At 38.4% G+C, this 27,048-nt stretch overlaps 1 protein-coding gene across 6 annotated transcripts in view; it reads right to left on the bottom strand.

Annotated features, from left to right (window-relative positions):
* The window catches only part of SCAPER (S-phase cyclin A associated protein in the ER), a 268,289-nt gene that overhangs the window by 72,123 nt on the left and 169,118 nt on the right, over positions 1-27,048 (bottom strand). For all 6 annotated transcript variants that reach the window (XM_045516815.2, XM_074353894.1, XM_074353892.1 and 3 more), the window contains one exon: positions 17,865-17,988. In XM_045516815.2, the coding sequence (XP_045372771.2) occupies positions 17,865-17,988 (124 nt within the window). The remainder of the gene's footprint in view (positions 1-17,864; positions 17,989-27,048) is intronic.

Here is a 27,048-nt window from a genome sequence, read left to right on the forward strand (position 1 = left end):
GGTCTATCCTGGCCAATGTCCCATGTGCACTTGAGAAGAATGTGTATTCTGCTGTCACTGGGCAAAGAGTTCTGTATGTATTTGCTAGAGATAGTTGGCTGAATGTGTTAAGTCACTTCTCTCCTCACTTACCTCCCATCTGGTTGTTCTGTTCATTATTGTAACTGGGGTACTAAAGTCTCCAACTATTATTGTAAAACTGCCTATTTCTCCCTTCAATTTTGTCAGTTTTTCCTTCATGTATTTTGATGGCCTGTCATTATGTCTGTAAATGTTTATAACTATTATATCTTGATGTATTAAACCTTTAAAATATATATAATATTTGTCTTTTTTTCTTGTAACTTTTTTTGATTTAGTCCTCTTGATCCAGCTTTAACAATCAAGCATTTTCTCTTTTATCTCCATTGTTTTTTATCTGCATCCACATACTTTATTACATAGAAACAGAGAGAGTACTTAAGATAACACAGAAATGAAAATGGAATCACATCATTAAGATATATAATTCTAGTCTGAAAAACTTCCCTCTTAGTCACAGAAAAATAAAAGCAAGTAGAGTAAAACTATATCCAATATGGTTTCCTTCCAAGGGATTTGTTGATAATTTTAGGGTCAAAGCCAATTTGTCTGGAACAATTTTAAAGGAGTAACATTTATATTATTTTCTCCTTTCCCTATTCCAACAAGGGTGCTACGTATGTAACTCTACTCTAACTCTGATATTGTATTGTAATTACTGATTCTTACATCAGCTGACTGACTATATTGTAAATGTGTTAATTCCAGAAATACATGTTTTTCTAAATAAAAGCTGTATAAGTTTAAGGTGTACAACATGACCTGATATAAACAGAGTGAAATTACTACAGTCAAGTTAGTTAATATATCATCTCCTCACATAGCTTTTTTTGGTGATAAGAAAACCTGGAATCTCTCTTAGCATATTTCTAATATCCAATGTGTATATATAGCCACATACTGTATATTACATCTCTAAACTTATTTATCCATATAACTATATCTGTGTACCCTTTGACCAACATCTTCCCATTTCCCCTAGATCCCAGCCCCTGGTAACTACCATTCTATTCTCCACTTCTATGAGTTTGACTTTTTAAGATTCCACATATAAATGGATTATGAAGTATTTGTCTTTGTATGCCTGGTTTATTTCACTTAGCATAACATCCTCCAGGTTCATCCATTATAATACAAATGATAGGATTTCCTTCTTTTTAAAGGCTGAATAATATTTCATTATGTAATATTGAATATTCTTTCTGTCTGTCTGTCTGTCTGTCTGTCTGTCTGTGTATTTATCTATGACATTTTCTTTAACTGCTTATCTGTCTATGGACACTGAGGTTGATTCCATGTTAGCTATTATGAATAATGCTGCAAGGAACATGAGAGTGTAGATATTTCTTCGAGATAATTATTTTATTTGGCCACATACCCAGAAACTGGATTGCTAGATCATAATACTCAAGTACTTTCAAGTCATTTAATTTCTAGTGACATTTAAAGGATTTTCTGGAATACAGCCTAGTAAGTAGCAAGAGATGAACACAGCCTAAATAAAAGTCACACAGAACAGAAAAGAGTATCTCACCTGCTGTGACAGAAGTGCTGAGAGTAAAAGGAGTAAGGTACACATAAATGTGCATCATATATGGAATGCTAGACTACACGTGCATGCACATCTGATTAGGCCCTACGATGATTCCTAAGGCAGCACAGAGCAACAAGGCCGGATGTGGAAAGACTGTTGGATTATGAAGCAAGAAGAAATGAGTTCCAGTTAGGTGAGTCTGCATGAGTTTTTTAAATAAAAAATACTTTAAAATAATCACAGCTTAAATAGAAACTGCAAAGAAAAGTATAAATTGGCTCTAAGTATGCTTCTCGGTTTCCCCAATAATTACATTTTATGTAACTGCAGTCTGATGTCAAACCCAGGACATCGACACTGGCATGTGTGTGTATAGCTCTTATGACTTTTTTATCACACGTGTAACTGCCACCACAACTGAAATACAGAACTATTTCATTATTACAAAAATCTTCCAGAGAGTAATACCCACTGTTACTGCACAGGGATTTTTCTTGCAGCAGTAACGGGAGTGGTGAAGGGCAGCTAACATTAAGTGCGCATTAACAGTGAGGGACAGCGTGCTGACAGCATCGCCCAGTTCATCTCACTCCACCCACACGATATTCCCACACAGCAGTACTGCTATTCCTATTTTCAGACAAGAAACTGGGGTGCAGAGAGGTTATATTACGGCAGAGTCAAAATTTCAATCCAGGCAGTCTCACTACTAACTCTGGGCCTTAAATTACTAAACTGTAATGAAGACTAGTCAAGACGACATGTGAAAGTGCTTGAAAATTAGAAAACACTGAACAAGTGTGAGGGAATTTTTATTTCACTTTTCAGAGTTCTTTGACAAGTGACCATGATTGGGTAAATGAAAATTCAGGCTTCATCCAATTCTAATAATTTAAACATTGTTTCCCATTGTGACAGCTACCCAAAAAGGTATGTTTCATATTCAGCAAAAGCTGCCAAGCACCTCTGAAAGTTTTAAAGGTAGACTTTTAGGAAAATACACATATAGACTACCTTCTCATAGGTATCTTTGCATTTTGCACATATAGAGACGGGAGGTGAATTTAGGTTTAATCTATTGAGATAGGTTTAAGTAGGAATTGTGAGGAGAGAGGTGTTATGGAAGTCACTGAGCCATGCTATCTACTTTATAGAAAGGAGATTAACACCTGGAGGAATCCCTTCAGTTTAGAGGAGTGGTTATATGTAGATCACGAAGTAGATACATTCATATGAAAAAGGAAATGTGTGCCATCCACACTGCAACTATATTCAAAATGACAGTATAATTGATCCACGAAACACATTATCTTATAACACTTTCTCTCATACATTAAACAAACATTTTTCAAATACTATGTCCTAGAGCTCTGTGATAAGCTCAGTGGGTGAAGATAAAGACAAGCCCTGCTCCAAGAGCTCAGAAGTAAGGAAACTGTAATTACAAGTCCATGTGGTAAGTATAACCCTAGAAGTAAACTCAAGGCACTGAGAGGACTGGCACAAGGAATACTGCCTGGAGGAGGTGACGCCTGACCTGAGTCTCACAGGAAGGAAAGAACTGAATTTGTTGACGGTGGTGGTGGTGGTGTGGGGCAGTAGAGAGCATACAAAAGGACACAGTGTGAAAAAAGTCATGAAAACGTGTGGACGTTCAGGGAGTTACAGGTTGCTGGGTGTAGCCAGAGCAGCAAGAAATGAGACTGTCAGATCACACAGGCCTGGTATGCTTCATTAAGGATTTTGGCTCTTAATCTTGAAGGTGATGGACAAGCCAATGAAGGATTCATTTTAGAAATAGGACTCTTGTCATAATGGGTAGGTTGTTATGGACAGGATTAAAACTAAAGGCAGAGAAGAAGGCAATGTACTGGTACAAATTAGAGATGATGGGTAATGTAGAATAATCTGATTTATTGCATATTTGGGGAATGAGGAGGAAGAGGAGCAAAGGGAGAGGTGGTTTTAAAACATTCCTTATGTTTCTGGCTTAGACCGTAGCGTTATTTACTGGGATGGTAAGGCGGGGAGGACAGGCCCAGTCTGGGGCATGCTAAGACTGAGGTACGGGGTATGGAGATGCTGATTCGGGATCATCAGTGTATGGGCAATAGCTGAAGTCATAAACATAAAACTGCCCGTGAAGATGGTACAGCTTGAGGGAGAGGGGGAGAAAAACTCAAAAGGGAATCTTGGGAAATGTCAACATTTGCAAAATGGTCCGCTAGGAAAGTCCAGAGGGAGATTTTACACATACCAAAGGAAGGGAGATTTTCAACTTGCAAGTCACTGGTGATGTTGGTGAAAGCACTCTGAGTGCAATGGTGGGAGAAAAAGCCAAACCCACTGGGTAGAAAGTGAACATGTAGTGTGGAAGTGAAGAGTGGATGCAGACAGCTCTGTAAGATGCTTGCTTGTGACAGACAGGGCTGGTAAGTACGACCAGAACCAAGCGAGCTGTCATTTCTACTGGAAATAGAAGAGCACCTAATGATAGTAATACAACAAAGCTCTATGATGCTGGCAGTTTACAAATGACAGCTTAATTCTGGGCAGCTTGGACAAAAACACATGCAGGAATGATACACAGGCAGAGAGAAAAATGTGAAAGTGCCAGCCTCAGGACGGTAATCTGATCCAACACAGAAGCCAGACTTTCCCAAGGTAACTGGGGAACAGCAAGCAGTTTTCAAAATTGTCGTTTGTTTTTCTAAAAATAGCCGTGAAGTATCAATCAAACCGTATGTGAAATCTACAACTAAAAAAAAAGGTTTTGGTCGTCCTCTTTCACCACATTCATTCGGGAAGCAACCCCACGGACATTTCTCATGCATGCGGTCAATCTCAAAGGGCAAATATGTGTGATCTGAAAAAAGTCTTCTAGACACATTGATCTGTCTTCCCACACCTTAGCTGAGACTTCTTGCTATAGAGACGCTCTCCAGGAAAGCAGGTCAGTTCAACTCAGTAAATGTTGGTTTAAGTGCCTCAATGTGCCCAACACAAGTTGTGGAGGCAGAAGCAATGGGTTTTAGTATGGCTCCCCTACTGACTGCATATGTGCCCTTGCAGGAGTTATTCAACCTCTTTAAGTCTGTCCCCTCAACTGAAACTTGAAAGGGTTGCCTAAGACAATCTTTTAAGTTCTTTACAGCTCTTGGTATTTTATGATTTGTTGACAAGTAGTTCTAAGGTTAGGGAATTAGACTTTCCTTTCTACTTGGTGATTTTCAAGAGCATGTGGAAAGTGTTCCTTCCATGCCTCCTGCTCCAGCCCCTTACCAATCTGTCTCCACCTGCCTAGTTTCTACTTAGATCCAGCTTCCAACAGCACTTCCTCAATGAAGCCTTCTCTAACCTTCCTGTTAGGAAGGACTCTCTCCTTCCTCTGACCTCTCAAAACGTCTGATCTTTACTTTGCTTACGGCACTCTTTGCTTTGGACGTCTTGTTTTACCAGATTGGAGGATGGCCAAATAATAAATATTCCATGCTTTGCAGTTGTGCAGTCTCTGCCACAACAACTCAACTCTACCACTGTAGGAAGAAAAAGGCCATATATAACGAATGTGTGTGGCTGTGTTCCAGCAAAACTTTATCTACAAACAGGTGATGGTCTGGCCTGTAGGTCCGAGTTTGCTGACCCATGTGGCTCCATACCATATTGTCTCTGCACCCCTTGGGATGCCTAGAATAGCATATTCTGACCTAAAGAAGGCACACAAATAAATTGAGTAAGTTATGTGCACTTAAAATAGGAGGAATGAAAACCAATAGCCATTTCCTTTGTATTATTCACATCAAGAGAAAAATGAGAGAGTGGATACAAAAGCATGTGAAGATGGTGCAGCTCTTAGCCCCCTAGCTTGTTTCTCCCCTCAAAATTCCAGTCACTGTCTTTACATTGCTGCCTTTTGGACAGTATTTTTTCCCTTCTAAATCTAAGGCAAAAAAAAAAATTTTTTTTTAATCAGCTTACAATATCAAAAGCCAAAGGCCTTCCTTCAGGTAACCAAAAGATTTCCCCCAATTTTTTGTTTTGAAAAATGTCAAGTTGTCAGAAAAGCCAAAGAATAGTAAGTACACAGTGAACTATATACTCTTTACCTAGATTCACCAATTGGTATCATTTTGCTACATCTGCAAAAGCACGTTTTAAAAATAAATTCTGCTGTAAAGTGCTCCTATTTTAAGTGTATATACCCTTCAGTAAGTTTTGACAAGTGTATGTACCTGTATAAGAACCATCATAAACAAGATACAAAACCCTTTCACACCCCTTAAGGTCCCCGTGCTCCTCTGACGTCAGTGTTCTCCTCCACCCCCAGGGCTCCAGGCACCCACCCATCTGCTTCGTGTATCCCAGACTGCATTTCCCAGAATTTTAAAGAACTGGAATCATACAGCAGGTAGACTTTGGACTCTGGCTTTTCTTTCTCTACATAATGCTTCCATGAGTTCTGAATAATTCATCCATGCTATTGAGTGTATCAGTAGTCCATTCCTTTTTATTGCTAAATATTACTCCGTTGTAATGGATACACCACAATTTGTTTACTGTATCACCTGTTGGTGGATATGTGTGTTGTTTAGGGATTTTAGTTATTTATGAATAAGACTGCTAAGAGCATTCTTGTACAAGTCACTTTTGCAGAGAAGTGTTTTCATTTCACTTGGGTAAATAGCAAGGAGTCAGACTGCTGGGGCATAGGGCTAGTATATGTTTATAAGAAACTGCCAAACTTAAACTACACTTTAAAAAATGAGATTTGTACAACTATATTGTCAAGACTCAAGAAAAATCAAGTTATCTTTCAAGGAACAAAACAACATACGTAAGTGTGGTCCACATTAAGACTCTCATTTGCTGCAGCCAGAGGTGTTAATGAGACCTAATATTGCTGCTTTTTCCTCTCTAAACAGACTGCTTTCACAGGTGAGAATGAACTGAGCAAGAGCAGAGGCAACCATAAAGAATGCTTTCCGTCTATTTCCAACATCTCATAAAAACCCAAGAGGAGTGGAAAGGGCATAGAACCAGGAACTTAGCTCTGCGTGTGTGCCCATTTTAATGTCTGGTGTTACTGCTGTTCTCATTCATTTACTAGAAAAGCCAGGAGGCCTGCTGGATACCCTGCTATGTGTAAACACAAACGTGAGGATGTTGGGGCGTAAGCTTCAGGAGGGCAGGCAGAGAGAGTGCATTATTACAGGATGCCGGGAAAGGCCTCAACAGGGCTTCTCTGTATTCATCCTTCACATCTGACTCACCAGTGGTCTCTTCTCCATTCTACCCCCTTCCTTAGCCCTGCTCTGTCCCTGTCTCCTCCTCTTCCTGGGTCCCACTCTCTTCTTCCATTTAGCCTCTTCCATTTTCTCTCCTCTTCCTGCATATGTGTACACATGGGTATGTGTATAACTCTCACCCTTGCTCGGTGTATTTCAGACTTCTGTTCCTAGTCTCTCTGCCTCCATTCAAACAGGAGCTATCAAGCCTGTGTTCAGACTTGTTAGATGCGAAGGAACAGAACTACTCACTTGCAACTGATGACGGCCTTTGTGCTTTTCACTTGCAATGGTTTTCTCCCTGCAGCTAGAACCGTCTACCACAGGACACCTAGGATACTACAGGTTCCCTCTGAGTACTGGGATCACCTATTTTCCTGAATCTCTATGTTAAACAACAACACAGTATGTTCAAATTGGTACAAAATGTACACTGAATAGCTGTCTCCACTATGATGCTAGATGCATCAATTTCCCCCTCAAGCAGTCAACTAATGATCTTAGGTGATGCAATAATGATGATGGTACTTTTTCATATGACTGCAGGAGATGGGCAGTTAAAGTTACAGTCTGACCCACATTCTTTTACTACATCAATTTTGTGTTTTCAAAAAATTTTTTATTTTTATACAATGTTAAAGATTACTTTCCATTTACAATTATTATAAAATGTTGGCAACATTCCCCGTGTTGTACAATACATCCTTGGGCCTGTCTTATATCCAAGTTTGTACCTCTCATTCCCCCACACTTTCTTGCCCCTCTCACCCCAACTGGTAACCACTAGCTTGCTCTCTATACCTGTGAGTCTGCTTCTTTTTTTGTTATATTCACTAGTTTGTTGTATTTTTTTTAGATTCCACATATAAGTGATATCATACAGTTTTTATCTTTCTTTCTGACTTAGTTCACTTAACATAATGCCAAGTCCACCCATGTTGCTGCAAATGGCAAAATGTTGTTACTTTTTATGGCTGAGTAGTATTCATGTGTGTGTCTGTGTGTGTGTGTGTTCTTTACCCATTCATCTGTTGATGGACACTTAGAATGTTTTCCACGTCTTGGTCACTGTAAATAATGCTGCTATGAACACTGGGGTACTTTTCAAATTAGTGTTTTTATATATATATATATATATACATACACACACACACACCCAGGAGAGGAATTGCTGGGTCATACGATAGTTCTATTTTTAGTGTTTTTTGAGAAACTTCTATACTGTTTTCCACAGTGGCTGCATCAATCTACATTCCCACCAACAGTGCGCAAGGATTTCCTTTTCTCCAGAGCCTTGCCAAACTTGTTATTTGAAGACTTTTTGATAATAGGCACTCTGACAGGCACGAGGTGCCGTCTCCCTGTGGGTTTGGTTTGCATCTCCCTGATGATTAGCAGTGCTGAACATCTTTTCACGTGCCTACTGGCCACACTAGATCAATTCTGACTGGAGCTTTCAGGGTAAAGTTCTACATCAGCCACCACACCCTTCACCTGTTCTTGCCAAACTTAAATTAGCAGTGTGTCATGTAACGTAGTGGGAAGAAAGTTAGTTTGGGATTTAGGAGACCTGAGTTTGAATCCCAATTCTATTGGTAAAAAGGCTGTGAGACTTTTGGCAAGTGCCCCTCCACACATCTCCCATCCCTCTCCTTTTTTGAGTTCCACTGTCCTCATTTGTACAGAAGAGGACTAGACTAGACCAGATACTATGATGGCCTCCTCTCTGGTTCTCGTATTCTCTGTGTCAATAAGACGTATAGCCCATTCAACACAAACAGAGCTCACATTTTTGATAAATAAAAGGGCAGGGGGTCCTTGACATGCTAATTAAGCAAGTGCCACATAGGGAGGACAGGAGAAACAAGACAGGACTGGCATCTGGAGAGCCATATTACCTTTGAAGAGCTGAAGGATTTCTGCTCCCACATAAGTAACTACAAATTCCACGTTCTGGCTCCTTCGCACCAAGAAAGCAATGTGGTGAATGCCAGTTCCAGGCCTTTGCTGCTATAATGAAGATGAAATAGGCACGTGTGTGGCTCTGCACACAACGCAGTGAAAAACAATCCTCTTGCTGTAAGGCTGAGCTTATATTTTCTCTGTTGGTATACAGGGCTCTCTTGTCACCTTCTGAAGTGCTCACCAACAGCCTCTTTGATCCGACTGTATCATATCAATTATTTAAGGTTTGTACATCACTTTTCAATTAACAATTTCCTTGGCTCCAGAAAATATATACACACAACTTATAAGAGTATTCTTTAAATATTCCATGAAGAACAGGTCACTATGAATTAAAAATAGAATGCTAGTGAAATATTTAATGCTTTTTAAAATGCAATGAAACATCAAGGAATTATAAATCTTTTAATTAAATGCTTCTTCAGTGTATCTTACCCAGGTGACAATATTAAACATGTAGAAAATTAAAGTCACAAAAATGCTGCTTTATCTCACTTGTCAACTCAATAAAGAGGACACATCAATTTAGGTTATAGGAAGGGGTGTCCTGGACAAGGACTCAGGAGACTAGGGTCCAGGTCGTGGTTCCATCACTAGGTAGTTGTATGATCTTTTCGCTACATCTCAAATTTGTTCATATTTAGAATTTGTCCAACATTAAAAGTCTATCGATCTATTTTCACAGCATTCAGTAGTACTTTTACTGGTCTTTTTTTTAATGGTAAAAAGCATGTAACATAAATTTACCATCTAATAACTTTAAATATACATTAGAGCCTAATTAACTGTATGCACATTGCTGTAAAACAGATCTCTAGAACTTCATCTTACATGACTGAAACCCCATATTCACTGAACAGCAACTTCCCATTTCGCCTCATCCCGGCTTCTGGAAACCAGCATTCTCCTCTCTGTTTTATGAGTTGCTACTTCAGATACCTCACATAAGTGAAATCAGGTAGTATCTGTCCTTCTGTGACTGGCTTACTTCACAAGGTTCATCCATGTTGTCGCATATGGCAGGGCTTCCTTCTTTTTTATAGCTGAATAAGATTCCACTTTATAGCTGAATAAGCTGTATATACATTTTCTTTATTCATTCAAATGTCAATGGACATTTAGGTTATCTCCACCTCTTGGCTATGCTGAATAATGCTAGAGTGAACATGAGAGGGCAAATATCTGTTTGAGATTCTGATTTAAATTCCTTTTGAATAAATACCAAGAACAATCCCATAGAGCAATTCTGTTTTTAACTCATTGAGGAACTGCCATACGGTTTTCCTAAGCAGCTGCACCACTTTTAATTTCCATCAGAAGTGCACAAGGGTACCAATTTCTCCACATTCTTCTCAATACTTCTTACTGTCTGTGTTTTTTATTTTTTAAAAAATAATGGCCACCCAAATTTATCAGGGACTTGCATATCCCTGATGACTAGTAATGTTGAGCATCTTTTCATATAACCTTTGGCCATTTGTATATCTTCTTAGAAGAAGTGTCTATTCAAGTCTTTTGCTCATTTTAAAACCAGGTTATTTGTTTTTTGGCTACTGAGTTGTAGGAATTCCTCATATATTTTGGATATTAACCCTTTCATTAGGTATATAATTTTCAAATATTTTCTCCCAATCTGAAGTTTCCCTTTTCATTTTGTTGACTGTTTCCTTTGCTCTACAGAGCCTTTTAATTTGATGTAGTGCCACTTGTTTATTTTTGCTTTTGTTGCTTATACTTTTGGCATCATAACAAAAAACAAACAAACAAAAAACAATGCCAGAACCAATGTCAATGAGCTTTTTCCTTATGTTTTCCTCTAGGAGTTTTACGGTTTCAGGTCTTTCATTTAAGTCTTTAATCCATTTTGAGTTAATTTTTGTGCATGATGTAAGATAAGGGTCCAGTATCATTCTTTTGCAGGTGGATATCCACCATTTCTGAACAGCATTTATTGAAGAGACTATCTTTCTTGTGTGTATTCTTGATTCATCTGTCAAATATTAACTGACTATATATTTGTGGGTTTATTTCTGAACTCTCTATTCTGCTCCATTGGTCTATATGCTGGTTTTTATGCCAGTTTGTTCTAATCTTAAATTTTTCCTCCCCTGGGTAACTCTGGGCCTAGTTTTTCTTTTTTGAGTTCCATGAGGTGTAAAGTTAAGTTGTTTGTTTGAGATCTTTCTTCCTTTTTAATACAGGCATTTATTGCTATGAACTTCCCTCTTAGCACTGCTTTTGCAGCATCCCATAAGTTTTGGTTTATTTTCAATTGCATGAAAGACATTATCTAATTTCTTTTTAAATTTCTTCTTTGACCCATTGATTTTTCATGAATTTGTTTAATTTCCACATATTTGTGAATTTTTCAGTTTCCCTCTGCCATTAATATGTGCTTGCATTCCACTGTGGTCAGAAAATATACTTCTTATGATAGCAGTCATCTTAATTTGTTGACTTGTTTTGTGACCTAACATGTGATCTGTCCTGGAGAGAGTTCCACGTGTGCTTGGGAAAAACATGATTCTGTTGCTGGTGGGTGGAATATTTTGTATGTGTGTATTAGGTCTACCTGGTCTATAATGCTGTTCCAATCTTTTTTTCCTAATGATTTTCTTTCTGGATATTTCTCCATTATTGAAAGGGAGGTACTGAAATCTTGTACTTCTACTGTGTTTCTGTCTTGTTCCTTCAGTTCTTTCAAAGTTGCTTCTTATATTTGGGTGTTCTGATGGGTGTATTAGGTATTTTCAATTTGCTATGTCTTCCAAAAAACTGATGTTTTACTATACATAGTATCCTTCTTTATCTCTTCTGAGAGTTTTTGATTTTATTTTGTTTGATACAGGAATGGCCACCTCTGCTCTTTTTGCGGTTATCATTTGCATGGAATATCTTTTTCAGTTCACTTTCAGCTTATGCGTATCCTTAAATTTAAAGTGAGTCTGTTGCTGCCAAAAGGTAGTTGGATCTTGTTTTTTGATCCACTCAGCTACTGTATGTCTTTTTATTAGAGAGTTTAATCTACTTACATTTAAAGTAACTATTGCTAGAGAGGAACTCACTACTGCCATGTTTTCTGTCTTGCACTTATTTTGTTCTTCATTCTTCTCCTGCTATCTTTGTGTTGTTGATTTTTTTTCTTTGGTAGTAAAATGCTTTGAATCCTTTCTCATTGTCTTTTGAGTATCTTCTATAGGTATTTTCTTTGTGGTTGCCCTTGAGTTTACATAAAACATCTTACAGTTATAATAATTTATTTTAAGCTGATAACAACTTAACATCAATCACATATAAATATGCTGCACTCTTACATCCCTTCTAATATTTTATGTTATTGATGTCACAAAATATGTGTTTTATATCATGTATTAATTAATATATTTTAATAGTTATGGTTATTTCTATAATTTTGTCTTTTAATTTCTATACCAGAATTAACAGCGATTTACAACCTCCCATTACAGTATTATAGCATTCTGTATTTGTCTATGTATTTACTTTTACCAGTGAGCTTTATACTTTCATATGCTTTCATGTTGCTATTTAGTGTGTTTTTGTTCCTACTTGAAGGACTCCCTTTAGAATTTCTTGTAAGGCAGGTCTAGTGGTGATGAATTCCCTTAGCTTTTGTTTATCTGGGAAAGTTTTTACTTCTTCATTTCTGAAGGATAGTTTTGCTGGTTATAGTGTTCTTGGTTGGCATTTTTTTTCTTTTAGCATTTTGATTATAACATCCTACTCCCCTCTGACCTGCAGGGTTTCTGGTGAGAAATCCATTTATTGTTTTATAGGAGTTCCTTTATATGTGACAAGTCACTTTCCTTTGATGCTTTCAAAATTCTCTTTCACTGTGACAAGTTGGTTATAATGTGTCTCTGTGTGGGTTTCTTTGGGTTCATCAAAGTTGGTATCTATTAGACTTCTTGAATTTGGATTCCCTTTCCTCCTCCAGATTGGGAAATTTTAGGCCACTATTCTTTAAAATAACCTTTCTGCCTCATTCTCCCCCTCCCTCCCCTTTTGGGAACTACTGTAACGCATACATTCGCCTGCTCTATGAAACTGCGTAAGTTCCTTAGGCTTTCTTCATTCTTTTTCACTCCTTTTTCTTTTTGTTGCTGAATGGATAATTTCAAATGACCTGTCTTTGAGTTCAATGATTCTTTCTTCTGTTTGATCTAGTTTGATCTTGAATTCCTCTAGCTAATTTTTTTCAGTTCAATTGTTGCATTCTTTATCTCCAAAACATCTGTTTGGATTTTTTTTTTTTAATATTTTCTCCTTGTTATTTTCATTTTGTTCATGTGTCACTTTCTTGAGCCCAGAAAACGTCTTTATGATGATTACTTTGAATTCTTTGTCAGGTAATTCATATACCTGTTTCTTTAGGATTAGTTTCTGGAGATTTATCTTGTTCCTTTGTATGGGCCATGTTTCCCTTTTTCTTTGTGTGTCTCATAACTTTGTGTTGAGATCTGCATATATGAAAAAACAGGTACCACTTCTAGTCTGTTCATACTGGCTTTGTAAAGGGAAAAACACCGATCACCTTGGCTAGGAAATTAGGGGTCCTCTGAAACTTTTTTGTGGGGATGTGACTTCTCTGGGCTTGTGTGGCAATTTCTCAGTTAGAGAGGCTTGTTGGTTTCTTTTTCAGGAGTTCATGATCTCTTGCTCCCTCTCGTGTCTGTCTGCAGCACTGCATGTTCTCTAGTTCTATAGCAGCAAACTGCATTGCTCTCTCTTGTTCTCAGGGGCTGCCAGGCATCCAAAGGATGCCAGCTCCCTGTCTGTGCCCCGAGTCAAGTGAGACAGATACAAGTCCCTCAGGCAGCTCTCCAAAAAGCCAGAATGCTGGACTCACAACCTACTCCTCTCCCTCCTGAAGGGGAGAACGCATAAGCTAGGGTATCATCTTCCAGTGTTGAGTGGTGCCAACGTGAGAGAGGGGTGATCATGAGTAAAGTGAAACAGCTCTTCTCACCCACAGCAGTGTGGCTGTTCTTGGCTCTGACATCACCCAGGGTACTGCAATATCTTAACTGTTTCCTGGAGTTTTCATAATGGTATCTGGGTCTGCATATTGTTAAGTGTCTCTGTGGGGAACAAGAACTAGGACTTCCTATTTTACCATCTTGCTTTTTTCACTGCCTTCCAATGTGCATGTCTGGTCTCCTCAGGGAGACACTGTGAAGGTAGAGGCCTACTGTTCTGTGTACTGAAACAATTTAGGCACAGAGAAGTTGCTTAACAATTACTGAATGAAAGAAGAAATCTGCTTTAACATACTTTAAAGCTTTCATGCTTCTTGGAAGGTAATACATCTCTGTTAGCCTTCATCCTAGACCATGCCTGTCTAACTATACTGTTTTTACAGGGCACCAAATAAATTCTCCCAAAGCTTATCTTAAAAATCCTACTGTGAATCTACACAGCAAGAAGCACCTACTTTACAGAGCCCCATGTGCTAGTTTATCTTTTGTAAAAATCATAACCTAGAACTGTAGAATTTCCACCCTTTCTCAAGGCACAGTCAAATCCAGTTTCTTCCCAAAAGCCTCTCCAATGCTCCAAACTAAAACTCACTCATCAAATATCTAACAGGCACCTGTTAGGTGCAGATACTCTTCTGGGTTGCGTGGGCTAGCTACTCTGTAGTTCTGATTATGTTACAGAACTTCTCATAGCTTTTCTTTAATATTAATGTATGCAAGTTTTTCCTTCCTCAACTATGGGCTTCTAGAGTGGATGAAATGTGTCCAATTCACCTCTGTAACTCTGGCATCTGTACAATGCTTTGTACATAATTGAAATGAAACACAAGAGTGCCTTTACAAACTCCAAGCAGCTAGATTGGGGGCGGGGGGGAGCCTTCTAAATCACCTCAGTTTGCTGAAGAACCAGAAGGGCTGAAGTGCCTTATAATCAAGTGTCTTATAAATTCCACCGGATCTCAATTAATTAGCTTCTTTCTAATTCTTCTGGAAAATGTGATGACTATTTTCTATTTTTACATAAAGGATACTAACAAGTTAGTGATCCATATTTCAGTTACATGTATATCAAAACCAGTCAGCAAGAAAAATGTAAATGCACTCAAGTGATTTCCAGAAATGTAAAAATCACCACCACCAGCCACTACCACCCTCCACTTTCCCAAATTAGGAAACACACCCTCCTTTCCCGCCTGCTGCAAACCCAGTCACAGCAATATTAAACTGACAGCTAGAGAATAAAAAGCCTAAGAGGAAGTGTAAGAACCAGGAATGCCACGTACAAGGAAAGGAGGGATAAAATGTGTCTGACAAACAAATGTCCCAGGATCCCAGTTCAAAACTTCACAAGTAAACATAGAATATGGTGAAATCCATTGGTTGGGAGATTAAAAGCCTTTTAAGTGTCAAGAAACCTTGAAGTCACAAGCAAGGGATTATTATTCAGAGGAAACTGGGGCTTTCAAAATAGAGGGAGATCAAGCTACTTATAAGCTCTTGGCACATGGTAGGTACTTGATAAATTAAACGATGGATATTATGAGGAGCTAAGGTCTAGCTCAGAAGTCCCTCCTCTGTGATGTCCCAGGCAGAGACACCGACCTCCTTCCTCTGTGATCCCACCATATTCTGCACGGGTTGCCGTCATGCCATTTATTATATGCAAGCTATGCATCTGCTCCCACACCTACACAGGGGTTTCCTGGATGGTGGGGATCACATCCTGTGCTCTTCTGGAATTGGACATAGTAGGCACTTACAATTATTAAGTCAGAGAATAAACAAACTACCTCATATGCTATCTCTCAATAAGAGTAGGTTTTAACAGAAAAGAATGCAGAGCTAGGATGGACGATCCTGTGTGTGAATCTTCTTGCTCATTCTTTCACATTTCAAACACCATTCTCTTTTGTTGATTGTTCTGTTCAAAACACATGAAAGCCTCTTCTTCCATTATCAATACAGACTAAGTTTCACAGACTAAATTCTTCCAGATGCTGCAGCTTGGAACAGTGGGAGAGGATGGGGTTTTGTTTTTTTTATTTTTCACTTCTCATTTGAAATAATTTTAAATTGGTTATGGAAGAAGAGAAATTACATACTTTGAACAGACCAAGTAAAAAAAAAGAGAATGGCTTTGAAATGTAAAGGAATAAAAACAAGAAATACTGCAAAAATAGTGGAGTCCCTTCACCCAGTATCTCTTACTGTTAACATCCTACAAAACCATAGTATAATGACTAAAAGCAGGAAACTGACATTAAGCCAATCCAATTACCTATTCTATAGACTTTATTTGAATTTTCAAGTTTTCCTGTGAATGCCCTTTTTCTGGTCTAGGATCCCACATTACATTTAATTGTCAAATCTCCTTAGTTTCCTACGATCTGTGACAGTTCTTTAACCTTTCCTTGACTTTCAGGACATTGACACTTTTGAAAAGTATCGGTCAGTTTTTGCGTAGAATGTCCCTCAATTTGGGTTTGACAGACTTAGGTTTGACTCTTGGCTTTGTGACTTACTACCTATTTGGGCGTGGGCAAGCCAAGCTCTCTGGGACTCAAGTTTCCTTATCTGTAAAAAGGGATAATAAATACTGACTTGATGTTTTAGAAATTAAATGAGGCAATATATACTAAAATGCCTGCAATATAAGGCCATACAACAAATGCTAAGTCTTTTTTCCTTGTCTCTGCCTTTCAACTACTTCTGATAGAACTGTTTTGCTAAAATGTCTTATTCATATTTCAATGCCTTCCTTTATAGATAAAACCATATGTAATTTAGCCCTCAAGTGATGACTCAGTGTCATCAGGATAAACAGCCACTGCTGCACCGTGTAACAGTTCTAGGTCTGTGTTTCTGTTCTCTCTCACTGCTGTCCCCTTTCATTGTCAGTGTGCCTGCCTATACGGGCCTCATCATTTCCTTTCTGGTTTCCAGCTTGAGACCTTTGGGGTTTCATTTATTTACTTGTATATTCATCAACTATGGACTGAAGCTACTGTGTCAGGATCTTGGAGAAAGTGATAAATTACCTCCTGTCTGTCTTGATTTCATGGCTAGCTGGGGAAATGGACAAGTAAATAGTTAATAACAATTCGATGTGGTCAATTCTGTGAATGGTGTAACGCCCAGGAGCAAATGAGAAGAGTACCTAACATGGACTTGGGGAAAAAGTCAGCTTGGGGAAGGTTTCACGTAGAAGGTGCCACTATGTCTCAGTAAGGGTCTTGAGAATGCATAGAAATTAATCAGATGGAGGAGAGAGAGCAAAAGGCACACAGTGTAGGAGGAGCTATTAGAACTATGTGCTGAGCAAAAGTAAATTGGCTCTGAAAAATAAATCTCCTGCAGCTTGAGAGTGATTTTGTGCCAATACCTCAGGGGCTCGGAAACCTCACCAGGAAACTTCTGGCCCCAGAGCTGTGTTCTGGAGACTGCAGTTGACAGACTGAAACCTTCGGATATTACACTGAGCTTATTACCTCTTTCAACATCTGTGAACTGAAGTAAAATTTAAGGCTACAACTGGCTGCTTGTTTCCATGTCAAAAGTGTAACAGGTTTGCCCCTTTCTGACAGAGGAGTTTCTTACTTCAGAAAAAATATATTAATGGCCATCAAAAAGTCCTTTTAAAACTGACCCTTTTAACTCAGCTGGCAAGAGAGGTTTGAGACTCTCCCAGCTTTCTTCCCTTCTACAGCCTCACAGGTTTGGCTCTGAGTCCAACTCATTCCAAAGCCCCAGTCTAACCATGTAAGTCTGTGATCTCAGCAAGTACTACAAGTATACTACCCATCAAATACTGGAAATTATGAGAATCTAATCTAAGATGTTCAAATTAAGAGGTTTTTCTGGCAGTCACTATTTTAGTCTCCTGATCATCTTCACTTCTGCTCCAATCTGGAGAGTAAATAAGCTGAATTCTTTTCGTTTTCTCCACAGGGGATATTTTTCAAACCTTAACTGCTTCTAACTCAAAGCAGTAATATTACATACCGTCAACTGGTGTATCAGGAGGTCCATTAAGAAGGTAATCTTGTTACTAAACAGAACATCAGTGCAGTTTTCTGAACAGTTATTGCAGGTGAGGTTGTAAACATTGATTGCATTGCAGACAGACCTAATAGGAGAAAAACATCATTTATAAAACCTGTGCAGCTCTTCCCTAAACAACGTAAAATACATAAAAGGAATAGAAGAAAAGCAACAGGCATGGGACAGAAGTCCAAAAAACCAAGCCAAATATTACCAGGGGCAAGACCCATCAGCTAGATACAAAAGCTTATACTATAATTTTTAGCCATAGCCTAGTGTTCATTAGTACCTAATTCTTGCCTCTTATAAATAATTTCTTACTTGTAGCAGCAGACAATGGAGACGTATTTACCAGCCTACCTGATAATGTCTTAATAATCTAAGATTAGATGTTACCCAGGAACTTTGGGATCTAGAATTCTTTGAATAATAACCAGAAAAAAAGGGTCTGCCAAGGCTCCTGTTGTCAGATCTCCTGGTCAACAAGGGCAATTGATGCAAGACAGGAGCACACAGGAGGAGGACCTTGAGACTCGCCCTGTGAGATGAGGACTGCAGAGTTCTGGGCAGTGAGAACCACACTTGCCTGGAGACTGTCTGGACATGAACCCACACTGCCGCAGGAGGGGAGGACCCAGAGAGTAAAACAGTCTAAGGTCAAATCAATCAAAGAAAGGTTTTTCTTAGGGATTACAAAAATTATATTCCATTGTTCAAAGGAACTTTTGGAGCAACAAACTCAATGGGCATCCTTCTGGGTGCTTTGAAGACTGTGGTTAAAACCTGCATTGCCTGAGTGATCTGTTGCTTCTGGCCTGTCTGACTAAATCTCCTGCTTAAGTCCGATGTACAGATGTTTTGATTTAGTCCCTTACAACCAGTCCTCTACAACAACAGTTCTTAAAGTGTGATCCATGGACCAGCAGCATCAATATCACCCGGAAACTTCTTTAGAAATGCAAATTCTCAGGCTCCACCCCAGACCTACTAAATAGAAATCTGAGGTTGGAGTCCAGCAATTTGTGTTTTAACTAATTCTGCAGGTAATTCTGATGCATCTTCAAGTCAGGGGACCACTGCTCTGGAACAGGGGCTCTAGAGTTTGACTAAGCACTGGACTCACCTGTAGATCTTTAAAGGTATGTTCTTGCCTGAGTTCCTCCCCTGGAGACGCTGGCTGGGAAATGGGAGGGCTCTAGACATCTGCATGTTTCAAAAGCTGTAGAAGTAATTCTGATGTGTAGCCAGAGCTGAGAAGCACAGCTCTAAGAACTACCTTGTGAGCATTCATTCATTCAACAAACATCTAAGTGCCTATGATTTTCCAGGCCTTGTGCTAGGTGGACAAGACAGATAAGCTCTTTGTCCTCAGAGAGCTCGTGCTCCAGGGGGAAAGAGAAGGAGAAGATGGCCCCTGCTGTACTTGAAATCATCTGTTTGTCTAACAGAGTTGTACCCTGCTTCACATAATTGATAGGTTTCTGAAAACTGAGCTTAACAGAGTACACTGGTTAAGGGTGGAGACACTGGAATAAGATACACCTAGGTTAGAAACCCAGTTCTGCCACTGGAGATTTTAGCAAGTTACTAATTTAGTATCTTAGCACCCATTTTCTCACCTGTAAAACTGAGATAATAATACCTAATTTTCCAATGGTTGTTATAAGAATTAAATGAAGTAACAGATGGAAAGTACTTAGGACAGTGCCTGGCACATGGTTAAATAATTAATAGATAACAGCCTTTACTAGGGTTACTAACCTTATTCTTTCTATGAATAAGGCGCAAATGAAATGTTAAAAAATTGAATCATATTTAAGCAGGTTATTGAAGCTATTATTTCCAGGATAATAAAGCACAGTGCTTTCCAAGTTTTTTTCATGGTATACTAGCATGAACGATGAAAGGACTCTAAGTTGAAGGGAGCCAGGAGGAGGCTGGCTCTGGCCTCATGTAATCCCTGAGGACTGTACAGAAACACTTTGCTTACATATAACTCATTTATGACACATTGGCTCAAGGCTCTACCTAGCAAATCCTCCACAAATGCAAATCAGTACTTTTTCATTTATTAGATAACATGTTTAGATTTTGCAAGAGTGCTTTTCCTTTTAATTTAAAAAAATAACATGTACTTCTAATTACAAAAATAATTTTTAAAAACAATTGTAATAAATTTGGGAAAGAGAAGCACAAATAAATAGTAAAAAAAAAAAAAGCTATCAAGAGATGATCTGGTATTTACTTCATCTTTTTTTCTCTTCTTGTAAATATTCACTTAGTTAACAGATGTATAATGATTTCTCCATGACATTTAATATTCTTCTATAATACTGGTCTTCAATTTTTTAAAAAAGCAGCAGAATGCTTTCTTACTCGGAAGCGTAAAAGCTAACAAAATGTTATTCAGGAACTTAAACCAAAGAACAAATAAAATCAAGAGTTGCTGTGATTGAAGCAGAAGGGCCCTTACTTTGCTCCCTCCTCTTGAAGAGCCTTGAGGGGTTCCTCAGAGGCTTGGGGGTGCTCCCTTGGAGCACAGTAAAAACTACTGAGCTTTACTACAATTAAAACTTAACTTGGTAACTTCCGAATAAGAGTGATGACCATAGTACAACATACACAAAAAAGGCCATACAGCGAAAAGTATCTCCTCCTCTGTCCCCCAGCCACTCAACTCCCCACTTCAGAAATCACCAAGGTTACTAGTTCACATATCCTTCCAGACACAGTCTATGCACACGCACGAGCTTTTCCCCGACACAAATGGTAACAGAAAAGATTCAGAGACTGAAGTTAGTCAAGGCCATCTTCCTGTGGCTCTTGGCTGTTACTGTCAACAAGCAGGGTTTGGAAATGTGAGGCTTTGCTGCAGCAGCGTTCAGGTTCTGTTTTCCAGATTCTGCATGTCAAGGACCAGTGGGAAAATCTGTGCTACTTAGTTTGATTACCCAGCCTCTGCTCTGCAGCTGCAGGTACCCGTTCTGTGGTCTCCTGGGTGTGAGAGACAGTTGTGCGTGGCATTAGCTTATTTTCCTTCCTAACTTGTCTTTGGCTTCAGAGGGAGCAGCGCTCCCAGTGGATGTTTTTGGTATTGTTTTGGCATCAATTAAAATGTCTACAGCCTTTTCCAACAATTTCGTAAACATCTAATTTCTTATTTTAAATTCCTTTTCTGATTAAAATACTTAAACTGAGAAATACTGTTTGATTTTAAAAGGTGGAACAGTGGCACCCAATGGATATAAAATTTTATTTCAACCAATCCCTTACTATTGTTGTGCCCAATTTTCAATGTTATAAATAATGCACGTTTAACATTCAGAGTCCTTAGGCACAAGCCACAGGAAGAAAGCTCTGGTTGATTTGAACAGAAAGGAAACTGACTGATAGGCTACTGAGTACATCATAGGATTTAGAAAACACAGGCATAAAAGCTACACTGCCAGGACCAACACCCAAATCACATACCACCAAACTGATCCGTTGGAAAAAACCTGGGCACTATATGCCAAAGCTTGACTCACACTATGACGCTGGACACGAGACGCAGGTGCCTCCAACTGTCAAAAGAATAGTCGGGGAGGTCCTTGCTTCTTATTTCATTAGCCACACAGCAGAAGTCTGGAATGGGGATGCTGGGTCGTGAAACCCAGGTCACAAGCTTATATCCTAGATGCAAAGAAGACTGGGAAGCAAGTACCTGGCATTCTCATGTTCTGTAGTGGGAGGGCCACCTTATATGCAGGGGGCCCCGCAAACATAGAATGTGCTCAACAGCAAACATACGATGTGCCCAACAGCACAACCCATGTTCACAACAGCTGTGCTGAACAAATCCTTCTGCTTCCATAGGATACATTTCCAGTACCCATAATCTGGGTCAGAGGATATGAGCATTCACTTAAGATTTTTGACAGACACTGCCCAATTCAAACTGCCCTTCAGAAAAAAATATTTTAAACTGATGTATACTCCCAGAAAGAGTTTCTCCATGTTTTTACCAACACCAGATCAACTCATTTTAAAAAAAGCATTACTGATTTGACAGCTAAAAATAGCATTTTTAGAGACTGAATTTCTTTTATTACAAGTGTGATTAAAGACTTTTTCAAGTGCTTATTGACCACGAGTGTTTATATTTTCTTGAATTATCACTGTGAACCTTTTACACATTTTTCTGTTGGGAGGTTTGTCTTTTTCTTATTGATTTATAAAGCTTTCTACTGATAATAAAGATATTAACCTTTGATCATCATGTAGCAAAAACTTTTTCCAGTTATTGCTTACCTAAATTTTTAATTTTTTGTTAAAAAGAATGTTTTCAGTTTTACTTGATAAAATCTGACAAACTTTCCCTTTAGTACCTCTCAGTATTTTGTCAGACTTAGACCTTCCCACTTCGAGATTATAGAAAAATTCTTGTAAAGTTAATTGATATTTTAATAGATTTAACATTTAAATCCAAGATATGAAGTTGATTGTGGTATAAGATAAGTAGCCTTTTATACTTATCTTTTTGTTAATTATTCTTAATCTCTATTTGAACATTTTTACTGGAGGTTTTTCTTTTTTTCTTAATGATGCATAGGATTCTCTCATATGTTGTTAACATTGTTTCTCCAGTTTACCTACTGCCATTCATTTTGCTTGTTATTTTTTAAGGTTTTTTTTTTTTATGTACTGAAGCTAAACAATTTCATATAGTCAAACAATATTTTCTTTGTGATTTTTTTTTGCTTCCCTTCCTTTAATCCTTTAAAGAGTTATTCTTCACTATGAGATGAAGTAACTATGTTTGTATCTAGCCATTTGTATTTATTTTCTCTTGAATTATCGCTGTGTGTGTATTTTACGGTTTTATAATTCACTATCAAATCATTTAGAATTTATTTTGGTGTGTGGTGTGAGGCAGAAGCTAAAGTTACTCCCCTCCTCCTCAACAATAAGAGTACCGAATAATCCACCTTTCTCTACTGGTTTGAGGTGCAACCTTTATTATAACTATATACAGGACATACTCTCTGATTTCCTAGCCCAGCTGGTAATTCTGTCCAGCATTGTGCTAATATCACACTGTTTTGCGTATTGCAGCTTTATAGTAGCGCTGATATACACAATTACACATCCCTAAGAAAATGAGGGTGTTATATTTAGAATGATATGTAGAAACTTATAACTCTATAATTGTACTCTGTTTTCCCGTTGGTTTTGATCTATAATTTTTATGGTCTTGATTTCTAATTTCTTTCTTCTGTGTTATTTAGTGAAATCCCTACAACTTGTCCAAAATCTTTTGTGGAATATCACAAGGCATAAGTAAATATACACATGAAAAAGCAAAGAACACCTGGTGTAAGATTTTCATCCTAATGCCCTCTGTGCTTTACACTAAGGAAACTACATTTACTAGTAAAGCATGGAATGTGCATCTGTATAATCCTATGCTCACAAAACTTTCCCGAGAAACTTCTACAAAGAAACTACTTTCTGATGAGAAAAAGGCAGGGGGGTGCGGCGGTACCAAAAATCTCACGGTCAGGAAAAACTTGTCCACTCAGTAGAACTTGTTTGAAAGGCAACCTCTATTTGAAGAGCACCTGTCTTAGAAAGATCACTGCTTTGAACCCAGCCTGGGTGGTCCGCCCAAGCAGCTTTCCCTGTAATTTAAAACTCAAATGACTGGAAGTACTTTTAAACATCAAACAGAAAGCCCCAGATTTTAAAAGTACCCTCTGAGAAGACAGTAAAATCTGTCTATTCTGTCAAAAGTTCACTGTGGGTGAGATAAAGGATTTCTGCCCCCACATAATCATGACTACATGAGTGAATCTTGTGTCAGTAAGTCTTCTCACTGAAAATGTTTCCTCTGAAAATCAGAGGATAGAAAAGGCATCACAAAACTGGGTATTTCGGCGACAAATACAGGAATGTATTTACACCCCAAAAGGACACCAGCAGAATCTTACATCAGTGTCAAGAAAGCAGACATTTAAAAACAACTGCCATGGGCATTTTAAAGCCAGAGCCCTTATATTATAAATTGTACTTTACCAAATGCCTTTGGTTTCCATTAAACAAAACATTTAATAAATGACATAGCTTACATACATGGAGGTGAGTGAAGGCTTTAAGTTTCTGCAGAGTAAAATTCTGTGCCAAGAAGATACAGCAAGTAACAGAGTCACATCAACACAGGTGCAAAGAGAAACTTGGAATTTCATCGCTACTGTTTCAGCCCTCATGTAAGGAAAGGATTGGCCTGATGTGAGTCAGTGCAGGAAAGGGACAGAACCTCACAGAACACAGAGCGTGGTTAGCAAATGATACAGTGTGAGGAAAGGGGGTCTAGACCGAACAAGGACACACAGTCCTGGAGTAATACCAGTTCCCTGGGTATCAAAACTAGAGCCCCTAAACATGTTGTAATTTACCAGCTACATTTTGTTTGCATTAAGCTTTTAATAAGTGGTAAGTGCATTACCATTCTCAAACTATGCTTTGTCTTTATAAAGCTCCAACTAAAATAACTCATTTAGATATTATTAAAAAGAGTTATCTGAAACTAGGGAGATCCGGCTGCAGTTGGAATTCTAACACCCTCACTGGACCTACCGGGTGAGTGGCCCTCACAGAACGGGGCCCGGGGTGTAGGCCTGGCCGTCAGGACTGGCCCACCTGAAAGCTGCATGTGCCGACTCTGGAGGATGAAACTGAGACTACTGTCAAAGCACAGCTGTGTCCCATTACACAGTACTCTCAGTTACCTCTAGGCAAGGCCCTTGCCCGATTCATCCTTTCCGGAGCCCTTATAGTGTGCAGCACAGAGCTGGCTGAGCACAGAGATGTCTAAACCAAGGGACAACTCTCTTCTTTGTTTCAAACAGGACATACAAGAATGTACAACTGTGGAACACAGTAACACACTAATTAACCAGTTTCCACTAGTCTACTTTTTAAACACTCATTAGAATGAATGGAGGTAGGAACCCCATCCCCTAGTTACAGATCAAATATCTTGCGAATTCATAGGGATATTTCAGAATCTAACTCAGGACTAAGGGATTTTTTTCCTTTAAACTCTTCTATATGACAGCTCTCTTCCCTTTCTTTGACACTGAGGATCCTGGTCCTCAAGAGCACCAAGGATGACAGAGCTGAAATATCCACAATTACTTACTTGCTTTATCCTACATTACAATACACAGAAGTTTGAGAATAACAAAATGATTAGTACCACCACTAATTATGACCACTGAAGACAGCTAAAAACCTCTTGGCACGTGCTATTCCCATTCCTCACCTCCGCAGAGGGCGTACTAGCTGCGCTGTCAGAACACACGGTCATTTCACACCATACTCTCCCTCTGCCTTCCTTAGTTTCAGTGCCATCATAACAACATCTAATGCTCACTACCAGGCCGCGTGTCAGTGCATGTCATTTGCTTGTCTGAAGCTTGTCCTCTACTAGATTCCTCAGGAAGGTCTTGTGGGACAGTACCCCCTGAGCTCTTGCATGTTGCTAACAACGTGTCTGTACCTTTTACAAGGGAAGGTCAATTTTGCTGAATATAAACTCCTTGCCATGTATACTCCCTTCTTGAGTATATTAAAAATGTTAACCCATTTTCTTCTGAAATAAAGTATTGCTATTGAAAAGTTTGATAAATTTTCTTTCCTTTATGTTTCATGTATTATTTTTGCATTTTCAATATGTAATTTTAAAATTTGAAATACAATTTATACACAGTTAACATCTACGCTTTTTAGTGTACCGAGTTTTAACAAATACATCCAGTAGCGAAACCACCTCCACATATAGACACAGAACCATCACCTCCCCAAACTCCGCTGGGTGGCCGCTTTCTAGTCATCTCCTCTCCCAACCCCGACTATCATATATCTGTGTTCAAATTCTATAGTTTTGCCTTTTTCAGTCACATAAAGGGGATCACTCCATATGTAGCCTTTTGACTCTGGCTTCTTTAACTCAGCACAATGCATCTGAGGTTCATCCACGTTGCTGTAAGCCTAGTCTGTTCCTTTTTATTTCTAAATAGTATTTCATTGCATGGAAACTTCCCTTGCATATGGATTGTTTATTCACTCACCAGCTGAAGAGTATCTGGGTTGTTTTCAGTTTCAGGTAATTATGAATTAGGCTTCTAGAAACATTCATTTGTAGGTTTTGGGGAACACGTATTTTTTTTTCTTCTCTGGGCTAACTAGGAGTGGGGTTGCTGGGCCATACAGTAAGTATATATTTAACTTTATGAGAAACTTACACACTGCTTTCCAAAGCGCCTGTACCATTCTACATTTCCCACTGGCAGTGTGATGTAAGAGAGTTACAATTTCTCTGTAGGCTCATCAGCACTTGGCAGTATCAGTTTTGTTTTTTAAGCAATTTTAATAGGTATGATGAAGTATCTTCTTGTGGTTTCAATTTGTACTTCCTAATGATGTTGAGCATCTTTTCATACGTTCATTTGCCATTGGTGTATCTTCTTTGGTGAAGTATCTATTCAAATCTTTTGCACATTTATTAACTTATATCCTGTGATGTATCCAAAATACATAAAATACTTCCTGGTCCACACATAGCAGGAAGTAACAATTCTACAGAGATGACAGAATGAACAAATATAATACTCTCTTCCTCACCCAAAAGACGTAAAGAAAGAACACTACCTAGCTTAGAAAATATGTGGAAAGTTCATGATCTTTAAAATTTTAAAACAGATAAAATCAGCTCTTATTTGCAAACACAAATGATAGTGTCATATCTTAGTTCTTCTCTACAGAAAGTGGACAGACTCTAGTATGTATCATAGAACCAATGAATTTAAAAGTATAAAACAACACGGAGTGTTAACAGAAAGAGAATGTTATCTGAATATACTTACAAAGTTATTTATTGAGGCAAGGGAGAAAATTTTCCAATGGAGTCTCATTTTAACAATGTTCATTTGGTCTGTTGTACCAAATAGGTTTTAGATATATAGTACTGATCAGAATAAAATAACCTGTATAAAAGTAAGGCAAAATAGTGTTCGACATGGAAAATATATTTGCAAGTTCTAACGTGGTCTTGCACATATGGAAATATTTTTAAGTGTTATCATTTTATTGATAAAATTTAAAG

This window comes from Camelus bactrianus, chromosome 27 (assembly GCF_048773025.1).
Source record: "Camelus bactrianus isolate YW-2024 breed Bactrian camel chromosome 27, ASM4877302v1, whole genome shotgun sequence".
Taxonomy (NCBI): domain Eukaryota; kingdom Metazoa; phylum Chordata; class Mammalia; order Artiodactyla; family Camelidae; genus Camelus; species Camelus bactrianus.